The following is a 21,951-nucleotide window of genomic DNA, read 5'->3' as shown; positions in this document are numbered from 1 at the left end:
CAACCGAGGGAGATGGATAAACTGACTGACCAACCTGGGTCTTGTTTACTTCCCACAAAATGTTGCAAAATTTTTTACATTTCCCATAACATCGAATCTTTAAACACATATATAGAGTATTAAATATAGACAAAAATAAAAACTAATTGCACAGTTCGGTTGAAATTAACGAGACAAATCTTTTGACAAAATTTTGCAAAATTTTTCGCATTCCTGATCACATCGAATCTTTAAACGCATATATAGAGTATTAAATATAGATAAAAATAAAAACTAATTGCACAGTTTGGTCGAAATTGACGAGAGTCAGTGCATGATTGGACAATATTTGTATTTGTTTTGCAAAAAATTTTTTGGAACTAAAGGCCCTGATACCGCACTTTCGGCACTTGGGCAGACGCATAAACACTACCGGAGAACAGCAAGCGCATCACACGATCCACACAATCAGTAGAAAACCACATCTAGAACAAGAAAATTAAAGCAAGTTTCAGCAGTTGTCTTAGCATAATCATCATGCCCGATCACACCATTACACAGCAGAAACACGACGACGAAATAATTAGGCAGGCAAGATACACCAGATCCACGGATCGGCCACCTATGAAACCCTAGTCACCACCAACGATTAAACGGACAGATGACACAAACGACACTAGGGACACAAATTCAGACTCAAGTACTCAAACCACCTCTCAGATCACCGACAGTACGCCATCTTATTCAGAGCGAGGAAGGGGAAGGGAATTGAACAGGAGCATGGAAGGAGGAGGGGGGAGGACGACGAGCCGATGACGAACGACGGAGGGCGGCGGCGGCAAGCTCGACACCTATCAGATCTGGCCGCAGTTGGCGATCTTGACCTCCTTAGCGGTGGACCCACTGCGAGACCCAACCTTCTCAATCGCCTTGACGACATCCATCCCCTCCACAACCTGCCCAAACACGACGTGTTTCCCGTCGAGCCAGGGCGTCGGCACGGTGCAGATGAAGAACTGGGAGCCGTTGGTGTTGGGCCCAGCGTTGGCCATGGACAGCACCCCGGGCCCCGTGTGCTTGCGCACGAACTTCTCGTCGGGGAACTTCTCGCCGTAGATCGACTCACCTCCCGTCCCGTTGCCCCTGGTGAAGTCGCCGCCCTGGCACATGAAGTCCGGGATCACGCGGTGGAACGTCGACCCCTTGTAGTGGAGCGGCTTGCCCGACTTCCCCACGCCCTTCTCGCCCGTGCACAGCGCGCGGAAGTTCTCGGCCGTGCGGGGAACCTCGTTGGCGTAGAGCTCCATCACGATACGACCGGCCGGTGCGCCGCCGACCGTCATGTCGAAGAAGACGCGCGGGTTCGCCATCGCCGGAGGGTGGGGGCGGCTAGGGTTTTGGGGATCTGGAGTGGTTGGGGGATTTGTTAATCGAGGAGAGGCGGAAGAGGATTTGGTGGATGATCTGGGAAGGGGAGACGCGGTGCGGTTAAATAGACGGATCGGGAGGTGGAGGTCCGTTGGATCTGGACGCGTGGCGCGATCTCGTGGGGTGGTCGTTAACCCCGCTTGGGTTGGGACGGTGGGGTACTGGGGTTAGCGGAACCGTGGTTAGGTAAAGTCTCCAGCCGTCCGGAGACCGCGAGACGCACGTGACGGGGTCCGGACCGGCGAGTGCCACTGACAGGCTGGGCCAGGGCGGACGCAGTCCTGGCGCGCGTGGGGTCGGTTTTGTCAGCGAGTGGAAGTTAGCGGTGCGGTGCGTGGGAGTCTGCGCGAGAGGACTTTGGATTCTTCCTACAGTCTACGCCAGGGTTGGTTGGGTTAACTAACTCGGGTTGGGTTAAGGGAAGGGGCCGGATATTTATCTAGGTAATAAGGTCGGTGGACGTGGTCCAGGGGAACAGAGACGGCGCCGTGCACTCCGGGGAAAGGCGGTGCACAGACGGGGTGCACGTGGCTGCGGGCGTCGTGGTCGGATATGCCGTTGCCGCCGTGTGCCAGTGGGCGAGATATTCCCGGACCGGCCGGCATGTGGATGAGCGGTGCGGCGGACGCACTTGGATTGGATCGGCCGATCGGGATCCGGCAGTGCAGTGCAGTGCCGCGCCCGCGCCGGCCGCCGGCCCAACAGTCAGGTTCAGTTCAGGTTTTTTTTTGTTGTTGTTGTTTTTGTTTTTTTATTGGTTATTATTATGGTCTTTTTTAGACACTCACAATACAATACACTGTCATAGAGTTCAAGACAATTAATTACATAATATTTATGATCTTTTACTGATGTGGCAGTATATTTATTAAAGAAAGAGGCAAAAGAAATAAGACTCCAAGTCTTCTTTAGACTTTAAGTCCACATTGTTCGAGATAATAAATAATTTTAGACTCTATGATAGAGTCTACATTGTGAGTGCCCTGAGGCCTTGTTTAGTTCCAAAAACTTTTTGATTTTAGTTATTGTAATATTTTCATTTTTTATTTAGCAATTATTGTCCAATTATAGACTAAATAAGCTCAAAAGATTCATCTCATGATTTATAGACAAACTGTGCAATTAGTTTTAGTTTTCGTTTTTGTCTATATTTAATGCTCCATACATGTACCGTAAGATTCGATCTAATGGGAAATTTTGAAAAGTTTTTAGTTTTGGGGTGAACTAAACAAGGCCTTGCAAATTTTTTTGTAAAATGGACATTGTATCATTTTTACTTGTATTTGACAAATATTATTTAATCATTGACTAACAAGACTTAAAAGATTTGTCTTCTAAATTATAAGCAAATTGTATAATTAGTTATTTTTTATTTATATGTAGTACTTTATACATATACGGCAAAATTTAATGTAACGAGAAATCTTGAAAAAATTTGCAAAACTTTTAATAAGTAAACAAGGCCTATGTATACACTTGTGTATTACGGAGTATACTTCTGGTCCCGTACAGTACGAGTACGTGCTTGCATGGTCCTGTGCAGCACGTACCTGCCGCTGTTTGCCTGTGTTCTCCTAAAACCAGTGTCGGAGCTTGAATAAATCTGATAGGGGTGCGTCTGCTTTTATGGGTGTAGAAGTTTATAATATATGGGTGCATATATTGTTAAATTTTAGATCTTATTACTGTTTTTTAAAAATTTTATAGGTGCGGCTGCGCCCACTGAGTACACTGTAGCTCCGCCCCTGCCTAAAACAAACTACTTTTGTGTTGGATCCTGCTTTGCATCGTAAATCTAATGTGCGCGCATTTGAGGTGGTTGTGTGTGTTGTTTTTTTTTAAAAAAATATATGGTATAATAGAGACGTTCACAACACGCACAACATAAGCCACTTATGCCATGCACAAGTCCCAACCCTTCACGATTCCTGCTTAAAAAAAGAGTAAAATCCAACGCCGGTCCTTAAACTTAGCCAACGGTGTCATCTAGGTCACTAAACTTTTAAAGTGATATTTGTGAGTCCGTAAATTTAGCAGACTGTGTCATCTAGATCCCTAAACTTTAAAGGTAATCACCACATGTCCCTAAACTTGGCTGGTGGTGTCATTCCAGTCTTTGAACTTTCAAGGTCATCACTGCAGGTCCCTAAACTTGGCAAGCGGTATCATCTTTGTCCAAATATGGTCTAACATACTCTATAAGTTGTCATGAATCCAAAATATATCAATAAATCAAGCATTATTTATATAGTATTTATCATGAAAATATAAATTATATAAAATAATTTATATCAACAAAAAATAAATTAAAGTGTTAAAATAATTTACACCAACAAATATATTAGGTTTAAACTAAAGTATAAAAATAGTAAAATTAATTAAATATTTATGTATCATTGATAGTATAACAAAATAATATTAAAAAATCCTATAGTATTAAAATTTTTCTCTATTAAAAGTTACTTATAATTTTATTAGTATTTTAAAACTTTTAATATTGTTATTATAGAAGTAACCTTTAATAGTAGTATTACAGTATTAAAACTTTAATAGTAGTATTATGGTATTAAAATATTTAATAATAATGTGATAGTATTAATAACAGAGAAAAGTTAACCTTTAACAGTAGTACTATAGTATAAAACTTTTAATAGTAGTATTATGGTATTAAAATATTTAATAATAATGTGATAGTATTAATAACAGAGAAAAGTTACTTCTACAATTATTACTATTTACTATTAAAAATTTAAAAATAATTCGAAAATTAGAAGTAAATTTTAATAGAGAAAACTTTTAATACTATATATAGGAGTTTTAATATTATTTTATAATACTATCAATGATACATAAATATTTCGTTAATTTTCTATTTTTATACTTTAGTTTAAACGTAATATATTCGTTGATGTAAATTATTTTAACGCTTTAATTTATTTTTTGTTGATATAAATTATTATATATAAATTATATATTTTCATGATAAATATTAGATAAATAATGCTTGATTAATTGACACATTTTGGATTCATGACAGCTTATAGAGTAGGTTAGATCATATTTGGACAAGGATGATACCGTTTGCCAAGTTTAGGGACCTGCAGCGATCACTTTGAAAGTTCAGGGATTGGAATGACACTACCGGTCAAGTTTAAGGGCATGTGGTGATTACCTTGAAAGTTTAGAGATCTAGATGACACAATCTACCAAGTTTACGGACTTATATATATCACTTTAGAAGTTTAGGGACCTAAATGATACCGCCGGCCAAGTTCAAGGACCGGCGGTGGATTTTACTCTTAAAAAAAAGTGAAACCATGCAAAAAAAAAAGTCAAAAATACAGTCGAGGTTCAGATTCAAATATGGCCTTGTTTAAATGCGAAAATATTTTGGTTTTCGCTACTTTAGCACTTTCGTTTGTTTGTGATAAATATTGTCCAATTATAGACTAACTAGGATCAAAAGATTTGTCTCGTGTAATTATTTTTTATTTTTATTTTTATTTAATATTTAATGCATGTGTCGAAATATTGAATGTGACGAGGAATCTCATCGAGTCACGACTCACGACGGCTCGACCATCAATTAATTTTCTTGTCGCTGTCGACGAGCATGTCGTTGTACAGCACGCACTGAAAAAAAAAGGAATATCCGTATCAATGTAGCAGCCGAAGTTCATCCCTAACAGGACACTGACCATGGATGCATTTCTCACGGTGAAAGTTTGTATGATTCCAGTCAGCTTCCTTTATTCGCATTCGCAACGCGTTGCGTACGTCCAGATCGAATCCAAAACACGTTGCCAATTGCTGCTCCTTCGGGGGGTCCACGATTCGTTTCTCACTAGTTGAAGGGGATGGATGGACAGAGTCGATCGGCATTTTCATCCCGTCCATATCTTCCGAAATTTCTCTTGACGTTCATATCTCTGGAATAAGAGCTTTATTAGCTAGGTAGCTGTTCGATCTAATAATGGAATCGATGCGAAAGGTGTGGCAATGGCATAACGTGCTTGCTGTCTCTAACCTGTCCTTTATCAGATATGTACCATAGCAAGTTAAGTGCTTATAAGTGGCAAGAGAGCACTCACCTTGTGATTCCAATTTCGAATTGTCTTTTTTTCTAGACACTAAGATGCTTTAGAAATGCCAATCAGAGCATCTCCAGCAATTCCCCAATGCCACCTATCATCTCCACAAAACTATTACATTGGGAGATATAACGATGTGTTTGGTTTGAGAAATAAGATGGTTCATCTTCTCACTTCTCACTTTTGTTTATTTGATTTGTGCAATGGAGTGAGTCGATCTATATCATCACTTTATTCCTCATATACTAATAGTTGGTATATGCATTAGGACGAGTTGATTTCACCAAAATTTATGGGATGAACTCATGGTGGATCACCACGTGACGCACGGAGTGACTCCACAAACCAAACACACCTCCGAATACGCTATTACATGTTTGCGCTAGTTTTTGTTGTGGAAACAGTCTTTCTCTACACCTCCGAATAGCCACTGAGGCGGACCGCCTCGTTTCCTCCCTCGCCCACTCCCCTTGGGGCGTTGTCGTTGACATCAACGAGAAGTTGTACACACTCTCCGATGGTATTGGCGGCACGAAGGAGCTGGAGCAAGGTTTCATGCGAATAAGAAGGTTTGTGATTGGGGATGAGGTTGCCTTCCCTTTCCACGTGATAACAACTCCATCGAGTCCTCAGCCACCTCGCGCGTCGGCCAGAGATGATGTTGTCTCTCTTTCCCGCGCGCCGCGTGTAGGAGTGCGGCGACGACGAATAGGACGTCGGTACTCAGTAGCGCAAAGAAGATGGACAAGGGGAGAAATTATGGTGTGAGAGAACACATGTTGGATCTGATCCTACGATGGAAGAAAGAAAGAGAAGAATCGAGAAAAAAGAAGAAAAAACTGACAAGTAGGTCCCACATATTAAGGCTGATTATCGATGACCTGCTGCAGTAACTCCTCTAATACTCCAAATGCAGTATTGGTCATCACCAATATCACTCCATTAGGAATGAGTTATTGGTGTGGTTGCTGAAGATGCTCTCATCATCATAAGATGAACATGACGATGACGACTTTGTAGTATGTATAGAATATCAATTGAGTAGTGACTAAATATATTCTTAAAATTTTTCGTTTTGTTTTAAGTATTATAATAATGGCAAAAATTTCCATCACGGTCGCTAAAAATAAAATATATAGTTGCAAAAAGAAAATAGACCAATTCAAAATTACCGTCATTTTTTACCGTAGCGAGCCTGACCCCCGCATTTGGTCAACGTTTAGCCCACACCAAAGACACGGACGCGTTGGGCCTAACAACTGATAGAGCCCAAAGGCCACATATTCAGGCCCACGGGCGTGGTTTCCTCGTCAAAAAGAGGAAGGCCCAGCAACAATCGAGTCCTCTTCAACCGCGCGTCGGCCCGCCCACGTACACCTCCACCGTGCTTCGCCGGAGGTCGGCGGCTCCACCTCCACGCCAATATGGGCGGCGGGCGGAAGCGGCGGCGGCGCGGCGGCTCGGATGCTCCGTCGATGCACCCGCGGAACCGCTACGCCGCCGCCGCGCCGGACTTCGCCGCGCTGGCGGAGCTCTACCCGTCCTTCCGCCCCTTCGTCTCCGTCTCCGACCGCGGCCGCGCGTCCGTCGACTTCACCGATTTCTCCGCCACTCGGGAGCTCACGCGTGTACTCCTCCTCCATGACCATGGCGTCAACTGGTTGGTGTCGCTGGCTCCCCACCTCTCTTTACTCTTGCTGCGTTCGGCTCATTCCATGAACCCTAGCATGATCCCCTGTGCCGAATTTGTTGCTATATGTAATCGTTCGCTCCACCTTGCCCATGGTACCCATGAAGCCAGCAAGTATTATGATGGACGAATGAAGTTTGAATTGTTTTACTGTTGTCTACTTTCAGTATTTGGGACCAATTGTCCGTTTACAAACTGCTGATGCTACACACGTACTCTAAAAGTGATAACAGAGAACTGGAACTTCGTACAGTTTGGTTAAAATTCAACATTGAATTTTAGGTTTCACCTAGTTCCCAATGCATGCTGCATTGCACTATGTTTCTATTTTGTGCTTAGACACTTCAGTAAATATTCCTCACTGCTTTTATCGGGTAGACTGTTTGATGTGCAAAATACTTGTATGGCCACAGTGAAACTAACTTTTGTTCTTACAAATCACATCCTTGCTAAAATTAAGAAAGGTTTAGTTAAAAAATCCATCAAAGTATATATGCAGTAAGCACACTGTTCACTCTATGTTTTGGAGGTGATTCTCATGCAGTATAGTTATGCTAGATCATTGTTTAAACACAATTTTAATTTTAGCTACTGTTAGGTGGATTCCAGATGGACAGCTCTGCCCTACTGTTCCAAACAGGTCCAACTACATTCACTGGATCGAGGATCTTCTCTCCTCAGATCTGATACCACCAATATCCAGCTCAAGTGAGAGAGTGAAGGGCTTTGACATTGGAACAGGTGCCAATTGCATCTACCCTCTCCTTGGAGCATCTTTACTGGGATGGACCTTTGTTGGATCTGGTATTCCTTTTTACCTTCTGCACTCCAAGTTCAGTTTTGTGAATCATTGTCTTGTTAAATGAGAAAGATGTACATACTCAATTATGCAACTGTCTTTTGTTTGTAGATGTCACTAATGTTGCTCTTGAATGGGCTCAGAAGAATGTGGAGAGCAATCCACGCCTAGCAGAACTAATTGAAATCAGAAATGCAAATGCACCGTCCTCTGAGTCTGAATCTGTTGTCAGGGAAGCAGCAAGGGAGAAGATTTTAGAGCCTGCGGAGGATGTAGCTATGCCAAAGCCACATATCCTTGTTGGTGTTGTAAAGGAGAGTGAGAGCTTTGACTTCTGTATGTGCAATCCTCCATTCTTTGAGAGCATAGAGGAAGCTGGTCTTAACCCAAAAACATCGTGCGGTGGGACAGCTGAAGAGATGGTTTGCCCTGGTGGCGAGCTGGCATTTGTTACACAAATCATTGAAGATAGTGTTTCCCTTAAGAACTCTTTCAGGTAATTCAAAGCTTTTCTCACTATGGTAATGCATGCTATGTTTTTGTATTCATCTGTACGATGGTTGTTATTTTGTTGTTTAGATGGTTTACATCGATGATCGGCAGAAAGGCAAACTTAAAGTTATTGATCTCAAAGGTTCGTGAGGCTGGGGCCTCAGTCGTGAAAACTACTGAATTTGTACAAGGGCAGACAGCTAGATGGGGCCTTGCTTGGTCATTCATTGCTCCAAGACCAAGAAAAATGGTCCTCAGCTCCACTGCTCCAGCAAAAAACCACCATTCCTTTATGCTTCAGGTTGGCATCATTTCACCTTTTGTCCCTTTACACATGTTCTGTCATTCAAATTGACAAGTTACCAACAAGGTCTTGTTAACAAACCAAACAAAAAATTCCAGCTCATATCTGTTCTGTGAAGCTCTGGGTATCCAAACTTGCATAGTTGAGATGTTCAGATTGTTTTGTTTATCATTTTACTTATTTGCCTAGTTAACCTTGCAATAAGGTTGAAGCAATCTTATGACTAACTTCATTCAGAAACCTTCCTGTCTACTTCACCTGTTTCTCAAGTGGCTACTTCTGTTTTTCAAGTGGCCATGTTTATGTTAGAATCATTGCTACTCTGTTACTATGTTTGCTCTTTGTCTAACCTCTCTTTTCAAATGTATATTTGGCATAATGAAATAAGGGCCTTCGGCGTGAACATGGCGCGTTCCAAGTTCTGAAATCAACTGAGGCTTTCTTTCTAGCTTCTAATCTATCATGCAAAACTGATCCGTTATCCTTTGCGGTTGATGTAAGTTTCTTTGTTAGTATGACACTAATTCAGCTTCTTAAGTTTCATTGAGATCTATGATGCTTATGCATTGTGTTCTCTGTGTTAATACTGGCTTGAAATATTTCTTTAGGTCACATTGTCTGATGAGCAGATTGAGGCTGCAATATTGCATGGGGATGATTATGCCGGTTCTCTAGAAGACAGCTCTGCAAAGTTACAAAGTGTTGTCAAAGGAATATCATTTCGTATTACAGTATGTTGACTGCAAATTGCGTTTCTGATACTTTGTTAAGTTTCTTTTCTAAAATAATTATTGCAATTTTTTTTATCCTCGTGTAGGTGTTTGAACAAATTCCTGGGACCCTCCTAATCAAAGGCTCATCATTGAATAAAGCATTGTCAGGTAGTCCCATGGTCTTTATGTGACTATTGGCATATTACATGATCATACTGAAACACCTTTATCAGATTGCTTTAAGATATGACATGCATTTATACACCTATCAAATCCATCTCAAATAGCATAGTGCCTTCATGTTGAGCTGTTTATGTCCTTCACATCTACTGTATAGAACAGTTGAATCAAATGAACTATCTACTATGCATTCATGACACATGAGATCTGAAATCCGTTCTGGTGATGCTATTAACTCTTGGGTGTCTAGGATGGTGTCTTCCTTATGTATTAGTTCGTCGATGCTTTTACTACACGCCATGTGCTCCTTCCCTAATATAATGAAATCTGTTCATCGAGACTGAAAGTTCGATGCACCAATAAACGCCAAATCTACAGGCTGGCATATGCAACTACTGTAGCATGTCTAGTGCAACTTTGACAAGCTGTGCTGGGCCGATAGTGATAAAATAAAATGGTCCTGAAGAATAGTTGCCTATATGACTATATCATGTAAAGAGGGAGTGGTAGTAGTACTGATGTCTGGCTGGCTCTTGCATATGGCTTGACAGGCTTGTCACTGGCTCTAGACAAATGCTAGTGGCTAATCTCACGATGGAGACATAAATGCCACTAGGGTATCTTCGGGACCATTTCTAGATTGGCTGTTGGTCTGTAGGAGGCAGAACCTGTACATCTGGATCATATGGCATGTTGGTTTGAGAGTTCTACTGTTACCGATTGTCTTGGTTCTGGAGGATGCAACTGTAAAATTGTAGAGAGACTTAAAAATCAAACCAAACTTATCAAGTAATCTCCTGACTAATTCTTTCCTATTTGTTTCATGAAAGCTGCACCTGCTACAAAATGTGTTGTTCATGTGTACTATATAAGCATATGCATAGATGCAAATATTACATTACCCTTGTGTGATTACTGTTATCCCAATTGACTTGCTTAAAACCATGAGCATAACTGAGCCAAACATCTATGATGTGTCAGATACGTTTTCTGATGGCTCTCTTGCTTATTATTAAGTTACATGTCGTGGTGACAAGGACACTCATTTTACTGTCTTTTTTCTGCAGGTACCTTCTCATCATTATTCTCTCAGTTGGAGGACGCGTTAAGGATGGAATGTCTCAGTAAGGCACGATAGGTCTTTAATTATGAGCTTTGATGCCTCTGCATGGATAAGTTTTTTGGACGCTAAGGAATGGGCAAAATGAAATCATGAGACAGCAATAGCTTATTAGCTTAGCCACGAGCCACAAACAGAGACGCCGAGCTGTGATATGGGAACTCGATCTTGCACTGTGGAAATCATTGTTGCCCGCATCTTTTCTTCAATGTGCAGTGATGGCAGGGTTGTGAAAATACCAGCATTATGTCTGGTGTGTTGGCTTTATTTCTCATCTGGATTTGGAGAACGACTTGAGCGGCATGCATCATAAGCCATTTCAGTGACAGAGTAAATGACGACATAGAAGATCACTGGTCTGTACAGACAGGGTATCTGGTACACACTGCATTGCCTCCACAGTTTTTTTTTTATGGCACGGGGACTCAGGTCAACGCTTTGAACTTCAGTGAAGCGGACAGTGCATGAAACGCTTTGATGGGTTTCTAGAACATATTTGTAGTACAATGCCTGTGGCCCGGTAGCAGTGGCTAATGTAATTGTAACACTGTCAGCTGTGTGAAGTATCTTTGTCCTGTTTGTTGATGCCATGCGATGTTTTTGTGTATCGCCAAAATTTGAACCCGTGATTCCTAGGATGTGAGATCAATGTTGCATGCATGAGCTGTCGATTCGGATCATTGGTGCAGACGACTAATGAAGTGTCCATCTTAGGCACCTCACAGTCACAGGAGCATGTTTCCCCAAGTAGTTTGATATTTGTTGCACGTCGCTTTTGTTATCCATTTTTCTGGCTGTTGTTATCTGTTTGGTAGTATTTGGGAGCTGATGTATACAGGACCTATGTGCTGACGTGGAAGCATAGACAAGCTAAACATGGCATGCTGAGGAGTACCCATCAGCATCCCAGCTAATGGCCAAAAGATTCCTTCCGTTCTAATATTTGCACACTTTGGGGAAGAAATTACACTCTAAGAAGCTACTCATCTAGGGCCTTGTTTAGTTCCCCAAAAATTTTGCAAAATTTTTCAGATTCCCCGTCACATCGAATCTTTAGACGTATGCATGTGGTATTAAATATAGATGAAAATAAAAACTAATTGCACAGTTTGGTCGAAATTGACGAGACGAATCTTTTGAGCCTAGTTAGTCTATAATTAAACAATATTTATCAAATACAAACGAAAGTGCTACTATTCCTATTTTGCAAAAAATTTTAGAAGTAAACGATTAAAACGAAAAAAATAAAAGAAAAGCCACGGTATAACTTTGTCAACTGCTCATAGCTCAGGCAGAAGTAATCGATCGATGTCTCGGACTGTGTCTAACTCTAATCAAGTTTCTTCGGTTGCTGATATCTTGACAGAAATTTTGAATGCGCATGTCAGTGTTCAAAGTTGGATCTTTGGGAGGTGATCACGCTTCATGCCAAAACATTGGAATGGAGGACAGTGTAGCCCGACCAGATTTGCAGGCCCATCATATGATCTTTAAAACTCCATCATAGAGTTTGTTTATGTCAAAATTCATCTTAGAGTCTGTTTAGATCTACTCAAATAGCAGATAGTTGCTAAAATTTAGCGGGTGAACCAAACTGCCTAACCAATAGACCACTTTTTTCACGATCATGCCTAGGTAATCCAAGGTAGGCATTAAGCAGAAAAGAATTTGTTACAACCCGAGATGCCACAGTAATCCAAGGTTACCGAAGCATCCCTACAAATGGAGTCGCACGAGCTTATACTTACTAAGTAACAGATTTCACGACCACTAGTGGGATGCCACAATTAGATGGGCAAAAGGGACGACAAATGATGAAGCCAGCAATGCGCCACTCATCAAACTCCGGTTGGACGAGGCCACTGAGCTGCACAACCGAAGTTGTTGCCCCGTTGAAGGTCCTGGCGTTGCGTTCCTTCCAGATCATCCACCCAAAAAGGAAGAATAAGGAGTCGAAGCCTCTGCGTATTGTTTTTAGAACTTGCTTCATGCTGTGAAGACACCAAGTTATAGCCGTTATAGCCTGCTTCTGATTATGCGGAACTACAACTTCATGTAGGTGTAGCTTTCTGAGCCAAGAGTCCCAGACCTCCTTTGCATAAGAGCAGCCGAGTAAAATGTGATCAATTGTTTCAGCACTCTGGTCGTAGAAGATGCATGTGTTTGAGTCCTGCAAGCCATGATGATACCTTTCGATTCGTTGTCTTTATGCATTACCAACCAAAAAAAGAATCTGACTCGCGAAGGTGCCGATGTCTTCCAAATCTCTTTGGCTTCAATCGGTCGTGAAGAAGCGATGAACAACCAATAGACCACTTAATTGTCAGCTATAATCAACTAGTTAGATGAAGTTGTAGCTAATAGACTAGCGAATTGTTAGCCACTCAATTGATAGTACATTAACTAAAATATTCTCCCGCCAAATATCAAGTATTGTCAAGTAACTATTTTCTACAATAGTAAGAAAAAATGGAGATATTTTTAATAAACAATAGTTCAACTACTCCTCCCTTCTATAGAGTACTGAAAGTGTATCCAACACTTTAGTGCATTTTAGCAAATTGAATGACAAAACAATTAAAACCCTAGGATGCATGCTTGCTAAGTGTTAAGCATGATATTGATTCTATCATACATTTGTGATATGCTCGATGGGATGAAATCATTATGCATCAAGACTCAAATTGTATGGCAAACATATTGCACATATGGTTCTACGATGAAATAGTAGCATATAGAAAGAAAAGGAGACATTGTCTTTATGCAAACATGTGGTGTCATTGTGATAGCATGCATTTAATTATATTGCGGGGTATCATTAAAATAAATGCAGAAAAACCAAGTGAAGTATTATATTGCATAATCTTTGGCTACACGACTTGGTCATGATTTTTTCAAAGAATAGTTGACGTTGATTTAAGATAAAATTTGATTTAAGCATCTATCACACATTGACATGGTACACCTCGCTCCTTGCTCCTTGTGCGAGCCACCAAGGGTTCAAGCAATGTTGTGTGCGCGATAATTGCTAGCTTGTTGTTTGACGATCATGACTTACGACATTGCTGATAGTGCTAGAGTTCTAGAAAAATTCATTGTTTGATTGTGTCTAGTTGTTGATGATGAATTGTACGTTGTAGTACTCTCTTCCACACCAACGAGAGACATCCGAGTGAAGACTCCTGTCCCAAATCTACTAGACTAATGCTGTAGGATCAGACTCATGTCCTAGTTCTACTAGATAGATGAAGGCTCATGTCCCAAATCTACTAGACTAATGCTGTAGGATCAGACTCATATCCTAGTTCTACTAGATAGATGATGCAGGACCCTGATGTTGCATCCTTCTTGTAGGTGTTACATATGTATAGGTTATTTGTTGTTCTAGTTGGCTTTGTTTGTGAGTTGTGTATCGATGTATTTGTGAGTCATGTTTGAAAATAGGAGCGCTAATGTAGATGGAGTAGTGTTTTAGCCAATTATTTTACTATAGTTTTTAGGCAATTTAGGAGATTTAGGCTGTTAACCCTGCCTAACATTCGCAACATGTTCCTTAATTTATTATTTTTTTACTCGAAATTGCATTCTCACTTCCTTTTTGTGGATCAATCCTTTGTGACATTCGGCTTCTTTCTAAATCGGGAGGTTCTCGTGTCAAGAAATCATCATCAATCCTAATAATTATAATCTATATAACAGGTTCCCTCCCTGCATAATTGTACTACAACAACATTTTTTTTCTGTCGAGACAGACAAACAACAACAACAACATGCCACAAAGAATCACAGAAACCATACTACAAAGCCTTGTTTAGTTCCCAAAAAATTTTGCAAAATTTTTCAGATTTCCCGTCACATCGAATCTTTAGACACATGCATAAAGTACTAAATATAGACAAAAATAAAAACTAATTGCACAGTTTGGTCGGAATTGACGAGACAAATCTTTTGAGCCTAGTTAGTCCATGATTGGACAATATTTGTCAAATACAAACGAAAGAGCTACAGTGTCCATTTTGCAAAATATTTTGTAACTAAACAAGAAGCAGTACCACTAGTGTAAACAAAATGGGGTTCACCAATCACGAGGCGGAGCACGAGGGCCATGGCCATTCACGCCCGTGTATACCGGATCGAACCGTGTCCATTACCGCCGGGCCCACCCGTCATCAACCCACAGAAACCACCAACCCCGGCGGCTCCGCCTCCCTGGCGCTGCCTTCCCCTCCCCCGACCGTCCCTGCCATGCGGGCCCACCCCACACGTGAGACTCCCAACCCGGGCCCACCCCACCCCCTCCCCTAGCTGCCGCTACCGCCCGCACCCGACCGTCCGCGCACGTCCCCGAGCCATCTCAACCGTCCGATCCTCCCGCGCCTTCCTCGTATGCGCCGCCCTCTTTCTATAAGTACCTTGCCGAGTCCACGGTCCGAGTAGATAAGATCGCGCAGACGGGTTGGGGAAGAAGGAGAGAAAAAAAAAAAAATCGCAGCCTGCCAGACTAACCCTAGCATCTCATCTCAGCAGCAGCTAGGGTTTGAGATGGCGGCGGCGGCGCGTCAGCGGGGGACGGTGAAGTGGTTCAACGATACCAAGGGCTTCGGCTTCATCTCCCCCGAGGACGGCAGCGAGGACCTGTTCGTGCACCAGTCGTCGATCAAGTCGGAGGGCTTCCGCTCCCTCGCCGAGGGCGAGGAGGTTGAGTTCTCCGTCTCGGAGGGCGACGACGGCCGCACCAAGGCCGTCGACGTTACCGGCCCTGACGGATCTTACGTCAAGGGCGGGAGTGGAGGAGGCGGAGGCGGCGGGGGTGGCTACGGCTCCCGCGGAGGCGGCGGATCTGGCGGTGGCGGCCGCAGCTATGGCGGTAGCTGGGGCGGCGGCCGGAGATCTGGCGGCGGAGGTGGAGCCGGCGCCTGCTACAAGTGTGGCGAGCCTGGCCACATGGCCAGGGACTGCCCCAGCGCCGACGGCGGCGGTGGAGGCTACGGTGGCGGCGGTGGCGGCTACGGAGGTGGCGGAGGTGGCTGCTTCAAGTGCGGTGAGCCTGGCCACATGGCCAGGGACTGCCCCAGCGGAGGTGGAGGCTACGGCGGTGGCGGCGGCGGCGGCTACGGTGGTGGTGGCGGCGGCGGCGCCTGCTACAACTGCGGCCAGACCGGCCACATGGCCAGGGACTGCCCCAGCGGTGGTGGTGGCGGTGGAGGGAGGTTCGGCGGCGGCGGCGGCGGCGGCGGCGACCGCTCCTGCTACAACTGCGGCGAGGCCGGCCACATCGCCCGCGACTGCCCCACGTAAGGTGGGTCCCGGTCCGGGCCCCGTCCCGCCAGATCAGATCGGATCGCTCCACCACCTGCTGGTCTGATGGCGCCGCCTCCCCCCTTCTAGATCTCGCCTAAGAAACCTCTCACTGTGTCTCTCTCAGAGTATCGCTTTAGTTTTGCCGATCCGGGCGCCCATGAGCGCCCGCCGCCGCCTCCTCCTTCCACCCTGCTGCAGAGGAGTGCGTCAGTCCGTCCATCCGTCCGTCGTTTTCAGATTTTGTTTCCCCATCTTGGGTTCGTTTGGTTCGTAGAAGAACTCAAGTTAAGTTATCATCATCGAGTGTGCTTGGTCTCGTTGTCAGTCGTTGTTAAGGTTTTAAGAAGAATTGAGAAGTGAGATGGATTGGTCTTGTGTTGCCGAGGAGATGTCAAATCTGCCTCTCTCTCTTTTTTTTTGTGGTTTTGTTCTTCCAGACTGAGGAAGGGAGATCAGATGATTATTATCCCAGATTAATCGTGCTTGCTTGTTATTTCCTGTGCTTGATCTGATTACGATAATGCTTCATTGTGATCTGTGTGTGATCTCTGATTATGGGCAATGCTTGTGGTACCACGATTCTGCCTGTGGTACTACGGTTCTGTGGGTAGTTGGATCACACGGCTGGTTGTTTGGTACGGAATGGAATTGCTGGCACCTTCTTCTAGTACTGTAGTACCCTTCATCTGCCTTTGTTGTGGATGGTTGTGATGATGATGGCATGATGCTTTGCAGCGAGTGTTGATTTGTTTCTGTGGCAACAGAGAGAAAAGGGCAAAGCTTTTCTGCTGCTGTGGGTGACACTGGTGCCAGTCAGTTTCCCCATTGCTGCCTGTTCTGTGCTTGTCATCTTGTGTCTGATTGGCCCTGCTCCTGCTATTAGTACCACTAATTGTCGTCCTGTGTCTGATTCGCCCTGCTAATCCTCTGATTTGGCCTGCTAAGAAGTCGTGTTTGTACCATTAATCTGGTCCCTCGCTACTGCCATCTGCATTTGTCAATAGCAGTCATGTTCTAACTGCTTTGAAGATCAAGATTACTAACTGCTTTGAGGATCAAGATTGCATTTGTCAATAGCAGGCTCATGTTCTAGCCGCAACACACGAGTTTGGTATTGTATTTTTTTTAATAGTGTTTTTCTCTCATAATAAATCAACAAACAATATTTTCAGCTATGATTTTTTACACCAGCGAATAGGTTCATAAGCTGTCTGGCTGTGGGGCGTTTAAGGACAGCAGATTAAAAAGTTTTTGCCTAAAAAACTATTATCGGTTGATGGTGATTTGCCTACTGGTTGATTCCGGCTTGGGGAAAAAAAAGTTATACTTGCTGATGATGGAGGAGCGCGCACCTCTGCTTTGACAGGTTATCCTGTTTTATATGGATGGACGAGTAGTAGTAAACCTGTGGTACGGTTTATAGGCTAAAGAAACTTCCAAGTGGTTCAGATGCCTTGCTATCCTGTCCTGTGGACACTTTTATGCTGCGCGTAATCAGTTTTTTTTTTTTTTGGTGTGGACACTTTTATGCTGCACGTAATCAGAATTTTCTTTTGGCTACTGTACGACACTGTTGGCAGACAGTGGTACTCCAGGTGGCAACTCTGCGACAGTTGAAAGAGTTGTTTTGTAGGCTAATGGTGGTGTAGGACCGCAGTAGTATGTTAGGCATAGCATAAAAGTCATAGCTACTCTTGGCTAATTTGTTGGATAGTCATGGCTACTCTTGGCTAATTTGGTGGATAGAAAAACACTGTTAAATAACTAGATTTCACAGATAAGCTCAAGCGAACAAACTAAGAGCACGTGGAGTCCTTGTAAAATTATAGTTGGTAATAAAGATTAGCAGCTAAAATTAGATTGAGGTTATGTTTGATGTGTAGCTAATAGTATAGATAGTGCTTATCTGCCGCCTAGCACCAAAACAATTTATATTTTAGAATGAAAGGATGTGATTATATTTGCTTGGCTGATTCACTAATTGATTCAGTAGTGTTTTTCTCTCACGATAAATCAGTGAACAATACTTTCAGTCATTACTTATCAGCCAAACGAACAGGCTAAACTGTTTTGGTTTTTTAAAGCACATAGTCCGTTGCTATGTATCTACAAATATGCTATGTCTAGATACACCGCAAATTTTATGTATTAAAAAAAGTCAAACGACTTATAATTTGTAATAGATGAAGTAGTTGTTAGTATGCAAACCATTAGTTTTTAGTTGGTTGTCTTATTATCTGCCACCTAACTAACAATTACCTGGTACTTGGTTGTCTCTCGCTAAGACGATCCAATAGCACCCAATAGTTACCTGGTACATAAGTTCACCAGCTAATATTTTAGCTATCTATGATCTGCTAGCTAAAAATCTCCAAGGGACTTTGTAAATGAATTTTACATTTGGTGTTGTTTGTAAAGTCTCAAACTCATTTGCAAAGTTTAAAAATAGTCCAACTCCAAGGGACTTTGCATTTAGACTTGACAAACCCAAAGTGTGGACCCCACTTCTGATTTTTTTTTCACCGATCGTGCCCGCGCGTTTTTTCCCTTCGCACCATTTTGACGTACGTCGTGCGTGCCAGTTGCCGCCCAGGCCAGGTCGCCGCCAATTGCCGCCCAGCCTAGGTCTTCGCGCCAGTCGCCGCCCAACCTAGGCCGCGTTCGTCGTTCGTCGCCGTCGTCGTTCGCGTCAGTTCGGCTCCGTCCACCTCCGTCCTCCTCCGAGGGAAGGTCTCCGCGAGGGAAGATCCACCTCCGTTCCCGCGCCATGGCCGCGTACGTCGTCCAGACGTGGCCGTGTACGTCGTCATTCGTGGACGCGCGTGAGGCTCCGTGGTCGCGCCGCCGCTAGTGGGCGGGCGCGCGCGGCAGGGAGGGCGGACGGGCGTAGAGAAATCACGCGGGGTGGGGGGACGAAGTCCGACGTGGAAGGCCGAAATTGTAGATGCAAAATGGTGGGAAGGTTTGCATATATGCAAAGCCTCAACCTCTATTTGCAAAGTTAACCAAATTACAAACCTTATTTGTAAAACCATTGGAGGGGTATTTTCTACTCTTTTTTGCAAATAGGGCAATGCAAAGTTTGTTTGCAAAGCCCTTGGAGATACTCTAAGACCCTTCTCGGATCCAATAGCATTAACTAGTTAGCTGGTTCATATAGCAACTAATAGGCCTTGTTTACTTCCCAAAACATTTTACAAATTTTTTTAAATTCTTCATCACATTGAATCTTGCGGCATATGCATGGAGCATTAAATATAGATAAAAGAAATAAGAGCATCTCCAACAGTTATGCAATTGAACTGTGCATTCTAGAAATTTACTAAAAACCTTAAAAATTGCTCTCCAACAGTTATGCATTTGACTTATGCATTTTGACAAACTTGGCATTTGATGAACCAAACTTGACATTTTTGCATAAGCACAATGGTTTGGCAATTTTGATATCCCGAGTTTCCTGGACTCCTTGTCATGAGCGACCTTCCCACGCGCTGCGGTAGTTTCCCGCAAGGACTTCTCCTCCCCGCGTGAACTCTTCTTTCCCCGCGCCGCCGCCTCCTTTCTTCACGCCGCCTCTTTTCTTTCCCCGCGCGCAACTAGGAGACACGATCCATCACCGGTCTGGAGCAAGCAGCGACGTGAACTGGCCGGTGGCCTCGAAGGCTTGGTGCGGAATGATGGGGAGAAGGCCGCGACGGACCTGGAGGCCGCGTGCGACGTGAACTCTGCGACCCGCGACTTCGTGGACTACTGGCGCGCGACGGAACTCTGGCGAACTGCGACTTCGTGGACTAGCGGACCGGGAGGCCGCGATTCACAGGAACGGCGGTGACTTCGTGGACCGACGGCGACGGAAATTCCCGCGTAGAGGAAAAATTTTCCGCGAAGCACGCTAAACAAAAATAGATCCCGGACAAAAATAGTTGGGTCCACTATTTTGGAAAATGCCAAGTCAAAAATGCCAAACACTTGGAGATGGACTTATTTTTCCTTTGGCAAAACGTTTAGGGACTTGGCAAATTCCAACAAATGACAAATTCCAATTGCATAACTGTTGGAGATGCTCTAACTAATTACACAGTTTAACTGTAATTTGCGAGACGAATCTTTTGAGCCTAATTAGTCCATGAGTGGATAATATTTATCAAATACAAACGAAAGTGTTACTATTTCTATTTTACAAAGGCCTTGTTTAGTTCGCGAAGGAAAAAATTTCACAACACTGTAGCACTTTTGTTTGTTTATGGTAATTATTGTCTAATCATGGACTAACTAGGCTCAAAAGATTCGTCTTGTCAATTTGGACCAAACTGTGAAATTAGTTTTTATTTTCGTCTATATTTAATACTCCATGCATGCGTCTAAAGATTCGATGTGACGGAGAATCTTGAAAAATTTTAAGTTTTTGGTTGGAATTAAACAAGGCAAAAAAAATGGAAGGAAACAAGGCCTAAACAATCTAACTGGTTTGCTGGCTATCTATTAGCTTGGTGCGGTTTAGATCTATCTAAAAGGTAAGGTAGAATGCATTAGTGAATTTTCTCTCTATAATTGTTGTGTTCTTTAGCACTACTTTAATAGTATTTTTCAACAAATAAATAGTGTTTTACAACAAATCAGCATAAGTAGCAGCATAAACCTAAAATAAATAGGGCCATAATGTCTTTTCTTTTCTAGTTTTTTCTCTCTCTCTCAAAAATGTCCTTTTTTATTTTTTATTGGTATATTCACGCACCCTACCAATATAAAAAAAAAGAAAAGAAAAGAATGACATTATAAACTTTGTTCGCATAGTCGACGAGACAAATGTTGCTAGGTGTCTAGGTATAGTTAGCAATGTCTATTCAAATCTATTGGAGCTAATATTCAGAGACCAAGTATTAGTTAGGTAGAACCAAACGAAGCCTAACTTCTTAAGAGCAACTCCGAGAGTCTGTTTAAAATTAGTAGTAAATTTCATTGTTAAATTATTTTATAAAATAGAAAAATTCTTAAAAAAAGAAGAGGTTCACAACAGGCTTACTATTCTACAAAATCAGATAGCTAGTGTCACTAGTTGGTTATATATAGTCACCAAAAATCAAGTAATAGCCAACTTTCTATTTTTTTTAAAATCAGATAGCACATATATTGGAGCCTATTTTTTTTCTTGCTATATAAATTCTAAAATACCCTCCACATCAAAAATAGCCAAACTATTGTAGTTGTTATGACAAATCTAAAAATTGAGGCATTTGTTTTCGTTCGTATTTGGCAATTGTTGTTTAACCGTGGACTAACTAGGCTCGAAAGATTCGTCTCGTAAATTATAGGCAAACTATATAATTAGTATTTTTTTAATTTATATTTACTGCTTCGTATATGTGTCGAAAGATTGAACAATTTGGAAAAAAATTAGTTTTTGGGTGAAAGTAAAACATAGGTTAAAATGAAGAGGAGGGGGTGTGAGAAAGATTACATGGGCCTTGTTTAGTTCTCCAAAAATTTTGTAAAATTTTTCAGATTCCCCGTCACATCGAATCTTTAGACATATATATGAAGTATTAAATATAGATGAAAAATAAAAACTAATTGCACAGTTTGGTCGAAATTAAAGAGACGAATCTTTTGAACCTAGTTAGTTCATAATTAGACAATATTTGTTAAATATAAACGAAAGTGCTACTATTCCTATTTTTTTAAAAAAATTTTTGGAAGTAAACAGGTCCATGGTGCAAAGCAAAAGCTGGTAGGTCAACTGCCTCGCTTGCTATAAATGGCGGGAGAGGGCGATGTGGCCATGTGGGTTGCAGTAGCACGGCCCTGTACTCCTCCGACTCCGATCTCCGTCTCTGCTGCCGAAGGCGATGGACCC

General features: G+C 42.7%; 3 protein-coding genes across 4 annotated transcripts; 2 read left to right on the top strand and 1 right to left on the bottom strand.

Moving 5' to 3' along the window:
- LOC8068260 (peptidyl-prolyl cis-trans isomerase) lies at positions 466 to 1,452 on the bottom strand. The gene has a single exon (XM_002451367.2). The coding sequence runs from the start codon at positions 1,347 to 1,349 to the stop codon at positions 834 to 836; it is 516 nt and encodes a 171-aa protein (XP_002451412.1). The 5' UTR covers positions 1,350 to 1,452; the 3' UTR covers positions 466 to 833.
- Positions 6,872 to 11,456, top strand: LOC8068259 (methyltransferase-like protein 16). Of its 2 annotated transcripts, none has more exons than XM_002453170.2 (8): positions 6,872 to 7,158; positions 7,787 to 7,992; positions 8,099 to 8,483; positions 8,567 to 8,780; positions 9,172 to 9,279; positions 9,392 to 9,514; positions 9,601 to 9,664; positions 10,744 to 11,456. In XM_002453170.2, the coding sequence occupies exons 1-8, from the start codon at positions 6,923 to 6,925 to the stop codon at positions 10,812 to 10,814; spliced, it is 1,407 nt and encodes a 468-aa protein (XP_002453215.1). In that variant the 5' UTR covers positions 6,872 to 6,922; the 3' UTR covers positions 10,815 to 11,456. The 2 variants fall into 2 exon arrangements, with proteins under 2 accessions (XP_002453215.1, XP_021316113.1); XM_021460438.1 differs by having other exon boundaries at positions 7,031 to 7,158; positions 7,798 to 7,992.
- Positions 15,217 to 16,595, top strand: LOC8068258 (glycine-rich protein 2). The gene has a single exon (XM_002453169.2). It carries the CDS (start codon positions 15,339 to 15,341, stop codon positions 16,092 to 16,094), a length of 756 nt encoding a protein of 251 aa, XP_002453214.1. The 5' UTR covers positions 15,217 to 15,338; the 3' UTR covers positions 16,095 to 16,595.

The sequence above is a fragment of the Sorghum bicolor genome, chromosome 4 (assembly GCF_000003195.3).
Source record: "Sorghum bicolor cultivar BTx623 chromosome 4, Sorghum_bicolor_NCBIv3, whole genome shotgun sequence".
Lineage (NCBI taxonomy): Eukaryota > Viridiplantae > Streptophyta > Magnoliopsida > Poales > Poaceae > Sorghum > Sorghum bicolor.
The sequence above is the reverse complement of the archived record's forward strand: the minus strand, read 5'-3'. Positions and strand labels throughout refer to the sequence as shown.

Coding starts and splice junctions, on each gene's coding strand:
- LOC8068258 (XM_002453169.2), top strand. CDS start 15,339: ATGGCGGCGGCGGCGCGTCAGCGGGGGACGGTGAAGTGGTTCAACGAT.
- LOC8068260 (XM_002451367.2), bottom strand. CDS start 1,349: ATGGCGAACCCGCGCGTCTTCTTCGACATGACGGTCGGCGGCGCACCG.
- LOC8068259 (XM_002453170.2), top strand. CDS start 6,923: ATGGGCGGCGGGCGGAAGCGGCGGCGGCGCGGCGGCTCGGATGCTCCG. Junction 8,781..9,171: donor ACCATTCCTTTATGCTTCAG/GTTGGCATCATT, acceptor TAATGAAATAAG/GGCCTTCGGCGTGAACATGG. Junction 9,280..9,391: donor CGTTATCCTTTGCGGTTGAT/GTAAGTTTCTTT, acceptor ATATTTCTTTAG/GTCACATTGTCTGATGAGCA.